General features: G+C 43.2%; 1 protein-coding gene across 1 annotated transcript in view; it reads right to left on the bottom strand.

The window, feature by feature from the left end:
• Positions 1–12,838, bottom strand: part of TMEM182 (transmembrane protein 182) — a 63,840-nt gene that overhangs the window by 13,502 nt on the left and 37,500 nt on the right. The window contains exon 4 of the mRNA XM_077296658.1: positions 4,910–5,047. Within this exon, the coding sequence (XP_077152773.1) occupies positions 4,910–5,047 (138 nt within the window). The remainder of the gene's footprint in view (positions 1–4,909; positions 5,048–12,838) is intronic.

Below are 12,838 nucleotides of genomic sequence, written 5' to 3'. Positions count from 1 at the left end.
AAAAAACTGTACTTGTTTGGTATCGCCATAATCATACTGATGAGGAGAATTTTATTGTGAGGTCATTTTTACCACACAATATACACCGTGAAAACAATTCCCATAACACAATGTTAGAATTGTGTATTTTTCACAAATTCACAGCACTAGAAATTATTTTTTTCCAATTTTCAAGTACACTATGTAGTGTGCTATTCAAATAACAACTCGTGCAGCAAAAAACAAGCCTTAAAGGGAAGGTGCCATAAAAAAAAATTTTTTTACAGCAATTGTAAAAATGTAAAGAATTAATGTTTAAATTTTCTTAAAAAATATTTTCATTTGTTTATAATTTGGTAAAATATGAAAAATAATTTGAAAAGTTTTGGAATTTCCACTTTTAAACACTAAGGGGAGCAGCTGCTGAAATTTCAGAAAAACCTCGTGTACAACAAGCTCACATTACAGCACTGCAGTAATTATGGGCGGAGTCTGCTGACGTGTGTGATGTCTCCTCTCCTCCCCTTCTATGTGTTTGCTAAGGGATGAGAGGATGATATTCAGGAACCCAGTGAGCAGCCATTTTGTTGGTGACTGCAGAGTAAGGCTGCCGTCACACTAGCAGTATTTGGTCAGTATTTTACCTCAGTATTTGTAAGCCAAAACCAGGAGTGGAACAATTAGAGGAGAAGTATAACAGACACATCTGCACCACTTCTGCATTTATCAGCCACTCCTGGTGTTGGCTTACAAATACTGAGGTAAAATACTGACCAAATACTGAATGTGTGACGGCAGCCTTATACTGACAAGTAGACAGTCACCGAGGATGGCAGGCAGCAAGGATTCTGGGAGATATGTGGTGGAGGGAGCAGGGTGACAGCAGCACAGAGTATTTCAGGAGAGCAGTGTGCTGGTCTATGGAGGGGGCACCATGTTCAGTGCGCGGAGCAGCCAGGGATTGTACATAGAGCGCTGTCTTTTATACACATGGATGGACCGTCTGCTCCACAGAAATCCAGGAAACATTTCTGCGGATTGATGGCCTGTTCTGATCCAGACTTTGCATGCAAAGACCCCATTCCCCTCCTCAGATCCTGTTTTCTCCATCCTGTCCTGGCAATGTGTGAAAGCGAGACATCAGGCGCAGTCTGGGGTGATGCTGGGAAGGAAATGTAGCCTTATAGTAACGATAAAAATGAGACCCCTCTCTTCAGCTGCATCACCAGCCCTGACTGCACCTAACTGGAGGTCATGCTGCCCCCTCTATTACCTCAGACCTGCGTGCAGGTGCTCAGCCAGAACCACCATAGAATGGGTCCACTTTCTGAAGATAATACTGCCATAGTGTTCTCACATAATGCCACCATATAGATCACACATAATACCGCCATATACATCACACACAATACTATCAAATAGATCACACAATACTGTCATACAGTTCTCACATACCACCATATAGATCACACATAATACCGCCATATAATTCTCACCTAGTACTTCCACATAGATCACACATAATCCCACAATATAGTTCTCATATACCACCGTCATATAGTTTTTACATCATTCCACAACACTGATCAAACATAATATTGCCATATAGATCTCATATAATACCGTCACATAGATCACACATAGATCACACAATACTTGGCGGCATAATGTGTGATATTATATATATATTATAATATCCCAGCATAATGTGTGGTCTTTATGGGAGTATTATGTGATATATATATATATATATATATATATATATATATATATATATATATATATAGCGGCATTATACGTGATCCATATGGTATTGTGCTGCTCTAGGGAGGTGAGAGACGTATGGTGGAAGGAGCAGGGTGACAGGAGCACAGTATTTCAGGAGAGCAGTGTACTGGTCTGTGGGTGGGAGGGTGTGCTCACACTCACACGCTCGCAACTGTACTTATAGCCTTTACTGGCTATTAAAATGGGGGACACCCCCCCAAAAAAGATGTGGGGCCCCCTATAATTAATAACCATCAAATATTATGCAGCTGCGGGCTGACATTAATAGCCTAGGAAGGGGCCATGGATACTGTCCCCCCACCCCCCAGGCTAAAAACATCAGCTCTCAGCCGCCTTTTACATGCGCCTTTTCTGGCGCTTTGCCTGGCAATTTCCACTTGCCCTGTAGCGGTAGCAAGTGGGGTTCATATTTGTGGGGTTAATGTCACCTTCATATTGTCCGGTGACATCAAGCCCACGGCTTAGTAATGGACAGGCGTCTATAAGGCACCCATCCATTACTAATCCTATAGTTGTATTGTAAATAAAGACTCGGCCAGAATAAAGTCCTTTATTAATCTTTTTTAATCCATACCGAATGCATAATCCTCGACTCCCTCATCTCCCACAACAAAAATAATAAACCACAATGGGAAAAGACACGCAGGGGGAGAGTGCATAGGAGAGGATTAGATACTGACTGCTGAGCCGTGTATCTAATCCTGGCCTGTGTGATACCGACAGCTGAGCCGTGTATCTAATCCTGTCCTGTGTGATACCAACTGCTGAGCCGTGTATCTAATCCTGTCCTGTGATACCGACTGCTGAGCCGTGTATCTAATCCTGTCCTGTGTGATACCGACTACTGAGCCGTGTATCTAATCCTGTCCTGTGTGATACCGACTGCTGAGCCGTGTATCTAATCCTGTCCTGTGTGATACTGACTGCTGAGGACACAGTACACGGGACAGGATTAGCTACCCAGGACAGAGGTAGCAGTGGTTGGTGTATATAGAGGCAGATAGTGGTATACAGAGGCAGGCAGGCAGTGGTATACAGAGGCAGGCAGGCAGTGGTATACAGAGGCAGGCAGGCAGTGGTATACAGAGGCAGGCAGCAGTGGTATACAGAGGCAGGCAGGCAGTGGTATACAGAGGCAGGCAGTTGTATACAGAGGCAGGCAGGCAGTGGTATACAGAGGCAGGCAGTGGTATACAGAGGCAGGCAGGCAGTGGTATACAGAGGCAGGCAGGCAGTGGTATACAGAGGCAGGCAGTGGTATACAGAGGCAGGCAGGCAGGCAGTGGTATACAGAGGCAGGCAGTGGTATACAGAGGCAGGCAGGCAGTGGTATACAGAGGCAGGCAGCAGTGCTAGGTGCTATATAGGGGCTGGTAGCAGTGGTAGATGCATAAGAAAATAAAAACACTGTACTTACCTTCTTTCCTCTACCAGGAAGTGCTGAGTCATGTTCAGGGCAGAGCAGTGTGACGATCTCCCTGCTCTGCTCTGAACAGGTCGGCAGTGATTGCAGCCTGTAATGTAATACTAAGTACAGGCTGCAATCACAGCTCCTCGCTGCAGATACTTACCCTGGACGCTCCGCAGCAGCTTCTCTCAACAGCAGCTTCTGCCATCGCACGCACTGAGCTGTGTGTGCGATGGCAGAGGGAAATAAACAAAATGGCCGCGATTTCCTCTCACAGCTGTGACGCGGCAGCTCAGTGGGCGTGGCCAAGTCACAGCTGAGAGGCAGGAGATGCGGTCGGAGCCCGACCGTTGGCTCCTATGTACATGGCTGCCGTAAGTGAGGTGTGCAAGTGTCGTGCCCAGACACTTACACCCACACTAATGAAAATGGCGGCCTCCAGTGGTGAATGTAAAAGTGAATAAATAAAAAAGTATGAAAGAGGTACATTTACTTTTGTATTAAAAATAATTGATTGTATAATCAATAATTATTAATACAAAAACTAAAATCACGGCACCCTCCCTTTAATTTGTATATAAAGACAGAAAAATGAAAAAAGTTATGGCTCTGTGAAGGAGAGGAATAAACGAAAGCATGTTACTAGGCGGGGCAAGGCCTTGCTCTATACAAAGTTTATGAAGCGAGGACACTCCCACTAGTCGGCTCTGACCAGGAGTATGCATAACGCATACATACCTGTCGGTCCCCGGCTCAGAAACCAGCGAATCCTCGCAGGGCACAGTGCGTGCACTGGGGGGATTCATAAGTCTACAGTCACACAGAGTCTGGATGTCTTTTCTAGTCTGACTTCTGTATGTGGAAATGGAATGGAAAATAATTTTTCTCCAATATATGAGGTAATTGCTTAGCATCTGCCTCAAAGTGTTTTTGCCTTCCTCTAGATCAATATGTAAGGTTAAACTCGATCGACTTCTTTCAACCTTAATCCCTTTTTTCATTTCTACATTGCCATTTTTCCCTCCCCTTCTTCCAAGAACCATAGCTTTTTATTTTCATTTTTCCATTAGCATAGCTATATGAGGGTTTGTATTTTTTATGTGATGAGGTTTGATATGAATTACACCATTCATTTTACCTTACAATTTACTAAAAAACAAAAAACACGCACAAATTCCAAACTGGGGTTATTTGGTTATTGTTTATTGGGGTTTTGATTTTCTTGTTCACTGTATGGGAAAAATTAAGAAAAATGATTTTCTACGGTGATACCAAACTTGTATAGATTTATTTTATTTAAGTGGTGAAAAAAATATTAGAAATTTGTAAAAAAAAACATTGGGGTTTTGAATTGCCATTTTTCGAAGCCCATTTATATTTTTCCATCGAATGAGCTATGTGAGGGCTTGTTTTTCCTTTGGTGAACTGATGGTTTTATTGATACAAATTTGGGGAACACACCTCTGAGAGTTATACACATCTTTTCAAGGCATTTCTAATTTTTTGAAAAAAATTGGTGAAGCCTGCAAATACGAATTTCAAAATATTCGCTCATCTCTAGTTACACACAGCTAGCTTATCCCAAACATTTTCACATGAATGAAGAGCAATAGAAATAATAATAACACTTGAGGTGTTGATAACCCATGCTGTGTCCTTTAAATATGGAATTATATGGACAACAGTACACACAAGGCATCAAATATATGTGATGTGCTTATCTAACTTTCTTACCTGCAGTAATAAAAAGGCCACCTCCTGCTTTATAAAGTCTGTAGCTCACAAAAGGAGCTGCACAGATGATGATGAAGCCTCCAGCTACAACGGTGACCACACCGATAAGCATGAAAATGTTCCAAAATCCTCGATATACTAAAATGAAAAGATGAAATGCATCATAACAGGAAGAAAAACTGCATAGCAAATGTAAGAAAGCACTTCAGTAGCTCAGGAAAATCCCATGTGCAATGCTAGGAGAGAGGTCTGATTTGAAGGCAATGCATTAAAACAAGGGTCTGAAGTGCGGCCTAAATATGTCAGTAAGAAATATACAGAAGAAGGATAATTTCGTCTGTACCTATCTTATGTTTATGTCGGTAGTTGACAAGCTTTGATTTTAGTTAAGGGGTTTTCCACTTTTAGAGTAGTGAACCCCAAATAATTCCTGTAATTTAAAATGTTAAAATCAGAGACCAGAGCAGAGACACGGAGCTGGCGCTGGAGCGGGCGAGGGTGAGTACTGTCTTAGTTGTTTTACATTACAGGAATCTTTTGGGGGCCACTTTTCTAAAAGTAAAAAACGGCTTTAGAGAATGTGCATATGACTTTTGAACGTCAGCAGTGTTTTTCTTAAAGCATTTTTTTAAAACTCTTTTGAAACTTTTTTTTTAATGTTTGTATTAATAGTGAGCAGCTTCCAACCTGAATAACTAGTCAAGGGCTTCTTAATAATGGGTTTATGGCTGTATATTTATGCATTTCAATATACTCCGCCTTTGACTTCATTCACTTTCTTATTTATTTTTCTTTTCGTTTTTCAGTTTTTTGGTGCATTTCCTCACTAGCCTCACTTTATTTCACCTATATATTCACAGGTATGTGCACTCCACTTTTCATTGTGCTTTTATTATCCTTTCCCTCTGATTATTTGGTCTCCCTTCATTTACTTTGTCTATCTCTACTGTGACTATCCAGCTATTTACCGCACTGTCCATTCCCTCAATCTTCAGCGGTGTGCGCTTCTCTGTGCCGACGTGGCTTGGTTGCCATGGATACGCGTCCTTCTCGTGTCGCACTTCTGGCCTGCCTTGCTGACTCATCAGCGATGGGGGGGAACTTGTGACGTGGGACGCCGACTCCTGTGCTTCCGGTCACTGCCGTGCCATGCGAAGCGCCACATCAGCTGCTCTAATTAGGTATGATATGGGGTATTTAAGCCGGTCATTCTGTCCCTGACATCACGCCCCTGAGGAAGCAAGTGTGCGAAACGCACGTTGGGGTTCTTCTTTCCCATGTCCAGACGCAGGTTGGTTCAGTATGCCTCATCATCTCTTTCCCCAGTACTGGATTTCACTCTTTCCTAGCTTTTTAAAGAAATAACTGTGTTCTAATAAAAATTTATAGCATTTTACTCAGCTCTATTGCCTAATCTTCTTTTGGTTTTCTATATTGTCTTTTGCTGAGCTTACTACGTTACGCCCTGGTTTTTTGGTTAATTCCAACCTGAAGCCACCTGAAGAATGGATGGGTCACTTCTTTTTACCACTTTATGGCTTTAGAAGCCTGAAGAGGTTAAAACAAAGTTTGAAAAGGCAGAAATTTGCACGGCAAGTTATTTTTACTTTGCAGTGCATATGACCACTCTTTTGAGATTTTTGTTGGCACCTATTCAGGTGAGTTCCATGCAGAATCAATATCACAAAGACATGGTGTGTACATTTCCTTAATATCTGTGTTCTGTCTGCACTCATATTTCAATCTTATATTGTGCTATGGCTAAGCTTCAAAAATGGACAGGTGTAAAACGTTATTCCTATTGAGCACCAAATTAAATTAATGTAAAATATAAATAAGCAACTAAGGGCACAGCACACAGTCTCGAGTCTCGGCAGCAAATAAAGGGACAATACCACCCTATTTGTCCAGTATAAAACGATTTGTAAAAGATAAATTTATATTTGCGCTAAGTAACTGACAAAAAGAAAATAAAATCCAACCTGATATGGGAATAAAATTATGCAATCTAAAAGGAAGAGAAAACCTTGATACTCAGATAAAACCAAAAAAGAAAATATCAAATTACCTCTCTGAAAAAGGATAGCGGCGTATGAATGATGGTCCCAACTGAGAGCAGATCTTATAGTGTGTAGGTCCTCTTGCTTGAACGTGGTTCAATGTCCACCACGGTATGGCAGAGTCCAGAGCAAGTGAAAAAAAGAAAAATGATACCCAAGAAGTTGGGGCGCCATTCTGGCCGGTAACAGACGCCCCTCTGGGAAATAACAAGCTGCCACGTGCAGTAGATGCTTGCCATTAAATTAATGGCATACCAACTGGAGCTGATTCCTTAGCTTTCCAAGACTGCCTTGAGAAAGTATGTGAATTAGCCATAAATGTTTGATCTAAATACCCCTACAAGTAGTATCAATAGTAGTAATTATTATGTAATTATCAGTTAATTTCTGTGTGATTTTTCTAGCATATATCTCACTTTTTTGTATGCATTCTTATATTAACTTTTTACATTATTGGTTTACTGATGATTTTGTAGGTTACCTTCCATATAGAAACATAGAACATATAAGACACAACCAACATTACCTATAGCATCAAATAATAAGAAAGGTACGTATGTTGTGAAATTAAAGGTGAAATCTATGCCACACACTGCAGCTTACTGAATACTAGCAATGAGTAATGAGCACACCGTTAGGTTTTGGTTTCGCATGCCAGTTCCAGCAGTGATGACAAGTATGTGAGTTGAATAGCTGCGGTCATGTGCTGATTACAGTCTCAGGCGCTTCTCCTAATACAACCTTAAGGCCGGGGTCACACTAGACCGTAATACGGACAAGTGCTATGCGATAAAAAATCGCTTTACACTCGGCCCAATGTTAATCTATGGTTCAGCTCCCATCATCCGATATTTTCTCCACCGTATTTCGGATCCGAGGGAACTCGCAGCAGGCTGCGATTGTCAGCGTATCTCGGCCGAGACTCGCCAATGCAAGTCTATGGGTGCGAGAAAAAAATCGGATTACACACGGACCATGCGTGTGCATTGCGAGAAATACGCAGCGGTGTTCTATAGAAAAGCCGGTAATTCAATTGCCGGCTTTGCATTTCTCCTTCACAAACCCGACAGGATATGAGACATGGTTTACATACAGTAAACCATCTCATATCCCCCTTTTTTTGCATATTCCACACTACTAATGTTAGTAGTGTGTATGTGCAAAATTTGGCCGCTGTAGCTGCTAAAATAAAGGGTTAAATGGCGGAAAAAATTGGCGTGGGCTCCCGCGCAATTTTCTCCGCCAGAATGGTAAAGCCAGTGACTGAGGGCAGATATTAATAGCCAGGAGAGGGTCCATGGTTATTGGCCCCCCCGTGGCTAAAAACATCTGCCCCCAGCCACCCCAGAAAAGGCACATCTGGAAGATGCGCCTATTCTGGCACTTGGCCACTCTCTTCCCACTACCTGTAGCGGTGGGCTATGGGGTAATGAAGGGTTAATGCCACCTTGCTATTGGAAGGTGACATTAAGCCAGGTTAATAATGAAGAGGCATCAATTATGACACCTATCCATTATTAATCCAATAGTTTGAAAGTGTTAAAAAACACACACACATGATTTAAAAGTATTTTAATGAAATAAACACAGCTGTTGTTTTAATATTTTATTGCTCTCTCAATCCATTTTCAGACCCTCGCTTGGCAAAACAATAAACACACAATATACATACCTTCTGATGTCAGATCACGTCCCACGAAGTAATCCATCTGAAGGGGTTAACTAATATTACAGGCACGAGCTGCGATAAACTACTCGCTCGTGTCTGTAATCCCCGGGTGCTGAAAGGAAAGCAGTGATCTATACTTACATTCAGTCACGGTGATGCGCCCCTGCTGGATGTTCTCATGAACTGCAGCCTGGGAACTTTTGCCCACGCTCCAGGTCATATGAGGACATCCACCAGGGGGCGCATCACCGCGACTGAAGGAAATGTAGGTCAATGACCTATAGTTACCTTCAGTCGCGGTGATGCGCCCCCTGGTGGATGTCCTCATATGACCTGGAGCGTGGGAAAAAGTTCCCAGGCTGCAGTTCATGAGAACATCCAGCAGGGGTGCATCACCGCGACTGAATGTAAGTATAGATCACTGCTTTCCTTTCAGCACCCGGGGATTACAGGCACGAGCGAGTGGTTTATCGCAGCTCGTGCCTGTAATATTAGTTAACCCCTCCAGATGGATTACTTCGTGGGACGTGATCTGACATCAGAAGGTATGTATATTGTGTGTTTATTGTTTTGCCAAGCGAGGGTCTGAAAATGGATTGAGAGAGCAATAAAATATTAAAACAACCGCTGTGTTTATTTCATTAAAATACTTTTAAATCATGTGCGTGTGCGTTTTTTAACACTTTCAAACAATTGGATTAATAATGGATAGGTGTCATAATTGATGCCTCTTCATTATTAACCTGGCTTAATGTCACCTTCCAATAGCAAGGTGGCATTAACCCTTCATTACCCCATAGCCCACCGCTACAGGGAGTGGGAAGAGAGTGGCCAAGTGCCAGAATAGGCGCATCTTCCAGATGTGCCTTTTCTGGGGTGGCTGGGGGCAGATGTTTGTAGCCACGGGGGGGCCAATAACCATGGACCCTCTCCTGGCTATTAATATCTGCCCTCAGTCACTGGCTTTACTACTCTGGCGGAGAAAATTGCGCGGGAGCCCACGCCAATTTTTTCCGCCATTTAACCCTTTATTTTAGCAGCTACAGCGGACAAATTTTGCACATACACACTACTAACATTAGTAGTGTGGAATATGCAAAAAAAAAGGGGATATGAGATGGTTTACTGTATGTAAACCATGTCTCATATCCTGTCGGGTTTGTGAAGGAGAAATGCAAAGCCGGCAATTGAATTACCGGCTTTTCACAGATATCACGCTGAATGAAATATAAATACAGAATATATATATATGTGTCTCAATGACATATATATATATATATATATATATATATATATATATATATATATATATATATATATATATATATATATATATATATATATATATATACACACTGTATATATGTTTTCCCGAACATTTGAGCACATAAATCCATTAGATGTCGGTTTTGCAAGCTTGCGAGAAAATCTCGGCATACGGATGCCATACGGATGTCACACGGATGTCACAAGGATCATTTGATGCGAGGAAATCGCATCCTCGCACTGCACACGGATCACTGTTTTTGAAACATTTGTGCGATTCTCGGCCGTGAAAAACGGACCGTTTTTTTATACGTTAAGTGTGTCCCCGGCCTAAGAGATGTGGTTAAGACTCTAGTCTGCATGTGACTGCAAGTATGTAAATCTTATACTTGTGGCCACGTGATGACTGAATCCTAAGAGTATGTGCACAGGTTTAATATTTGCTGCAGAAATGCATTTTGGATGAGTTTTTCTCCATTCATTTGAGCAGTAAGTTACCATATATACTCAAGTATAAGTATTTCAGCACTTTTTTGTGCTGAAACTGCCCCCCTTGGCTTATACTCGAATGAGGGTCCCAGAAGATGGAGGGAGAGCAGTAGCAGTGGAGCAGCGGGTCACAGGAGGCTAAAGCCTGTGCCCACTGCTAAGGAGAAATGAATATTCACTGCACTGGTTCCCAGAACACATGGAAGTGGAGAGAAGTGAATATTAATTTCTCTGTTTTAGCTGGCACAGTAATCGCAGCTGCCGGCTTCCTGCAGCATACGGGCAATCACGTGTGCCCACTATTTAAGAGAATTGAATATTCACTTCTCTCCACTCCCATGTCTTCTCTCCGACTCCCAGGGTAGTGGAGAGAAGTGATTATTCATTTCTCTTAAGTAGCGGGCACACGTGATCGTACAGCCGCTGCAAGAAGCCTGCAACAGAAACTGTGTACGCTGCTAAATAGAAATGACTACTCACTGCCCTCCACGCACATAGTCCCGGTGTGGAGAGTAGTATTCTGGCAGCTGTCCCCTGATTGTAAGCAGAGCATGACGTCACTGCCATGCCCTGCTTACAAGCATAAATCAGCTGCTGGCACCAGAACTGTCACGCTGCTGCAATGCAGGTAAATGCAAGCTCCACTAGGTGGCAATAGAGTGGAGGAAGGACTGCACACAGCAAGACCAGACCTTCAATGCAGCAGCGAGGCCAATACCAGGTGGCAGCAGAATAGTCAAAACAAGCCGGATCGATATCAGATTGTAGCACAGTACAAAAGGAATAAGCAAACACAGAGTCAACAACAAGCCAAATGGGTTAGTACCGGTCAGGAGTAGATATGCTAAAAACAGGAGACAAAACCACAGGTCAGTTTCCAAGCCAACTCAAAACCAGAGAGTCAATACACGAAAGGGGAACACTAAGGGTACCGTCACACAGTGCAATTTTGATTGCTACGACGGCACGATTCGTGACGTTCCAGCGATGCATTTACGATATCGCTGTGTCTGACACGCTACTGCGATCCGGATCCCCACTGAGAATCGTACGTCGTAGCAGATCGTTTGAAACTTTCTTTCGTCGTCTAGTGTCCCGCTGGGCCGGCATGATTGCATTGTGTGACACAGGTTGTATACGATGTGCGCACAGTAACCAACGGCTTCTACATCGCAAATACGTCATGAAATTATCGCTCCAGCGCCGTGTATTGCAACGTGTGACCGCAGTATACGACGCTGGAGCGATACTTATACGATGCTGCAACGTCACGAATCGTGCCGTCGTAGCGATGAAAATGGCACTGTGTGACGGTACCCTTAGTCGGGAAGGGAAGAGGGGAAAAACAGACACAGTTTCAGTAAGCAAGCAGCAGGACAAATCATAATAATAATAATCTTTATTTTTATATAGCGCTAACATATTCCGCAGCGCTTTACAGGTTGCACACATTATCATCGCTGTCCCCGTTGGGGCTCACAATCTAAATTCCCTATGTGTTTGGAATGTGGGAGGAAACCGGAGTACCCAGAGGAAACCCACGCAAACACAGAGAGGACATACAAACTCTTTGCAGATGTTGTCCTTGGTGGGGTTTGAACCCAGGACCCAGAACCCAGTGGTTAGCGCTGCAAGGCTGCTGTGCTAACCACTGCGCCACCGTGCTGCCCAAATGGAGTCAGCTACACATGCCATAGACAGAAACTATAACTGACATGGTCTGCAGGACACAGCACAGATAAATAGCAAATCTGAGACCAGACTGAGGCTGAAAAGCTAACCTCTAGTATGACCAGACCAGATAAAGGGGAAGACAGGACTCAAAACCCGGTCTGGATCACGTCAGGAACAGATGTTGCGAAGGAGCGCAGGAACGGTAAGTAGGATGGTTTATTTTTTTATGTTTTTTGATGGAGGCCATGCATGCAAGGCTAGGGAGGAGGAGCCATGCATGCCAGGATAGGGATGAAGAGACATGCATACAAGGATAGGGATGAGGAGCCATGCAGACCAGGATAGGGATGAGGAGCCATGCATACCAGGATAGGGATGAGGAGCCATGCATGCCAGAATAGGGATGAGGCACCATGCAGACCAGGATGGGGATGAAGAGTCATGCATACAAGGATAGGGATTAAGAGCCATGCATAAAAGGATAGGGATGAAGAGCCATGCATACAAGGATAGGGATGAGGAGCCATGCATACCAGGATAGGGATGAGGAGCTATGCATACCAGAATGGGGATGAAGAGCCATACATATAAGGAAAGGGATGAAGAGCCATGCATACAAGGATGAGGATGAGGAGCCATGCAGACCAGGATAGGGATGAGGAGCCATGCAGACCAGGATAGGGATGAGGAGCCATGCATACCAGGATAGGGATGAGGAGCCATGCATACCAGAATAGTGATGAGTCACCATGCAGACCAGGATGGGGATGA

The sequence above is a fragment of the Ranitomeya variabilis genome, chromosome 3 (genome assembly GCF_051348905.1).
Source record: "Ranitomeya variabilis isolate aRanVar5 chromosome 3, aRanVar5.hap1, whole genome shotgun sequence".
In the NCBI taxonomy this organism is placed as follows: domain Eukaryota; kingdom Metazoa; phylum Chordata; class Amphibia; order Anura; family Dendrobatidae; genus Ranitomeya; species Ranitomeya variabilis.
Note: the sequence above shows the minus strand (reverse complement) of the source record. Positions and strands in the feature narration are given on the sequence as shown.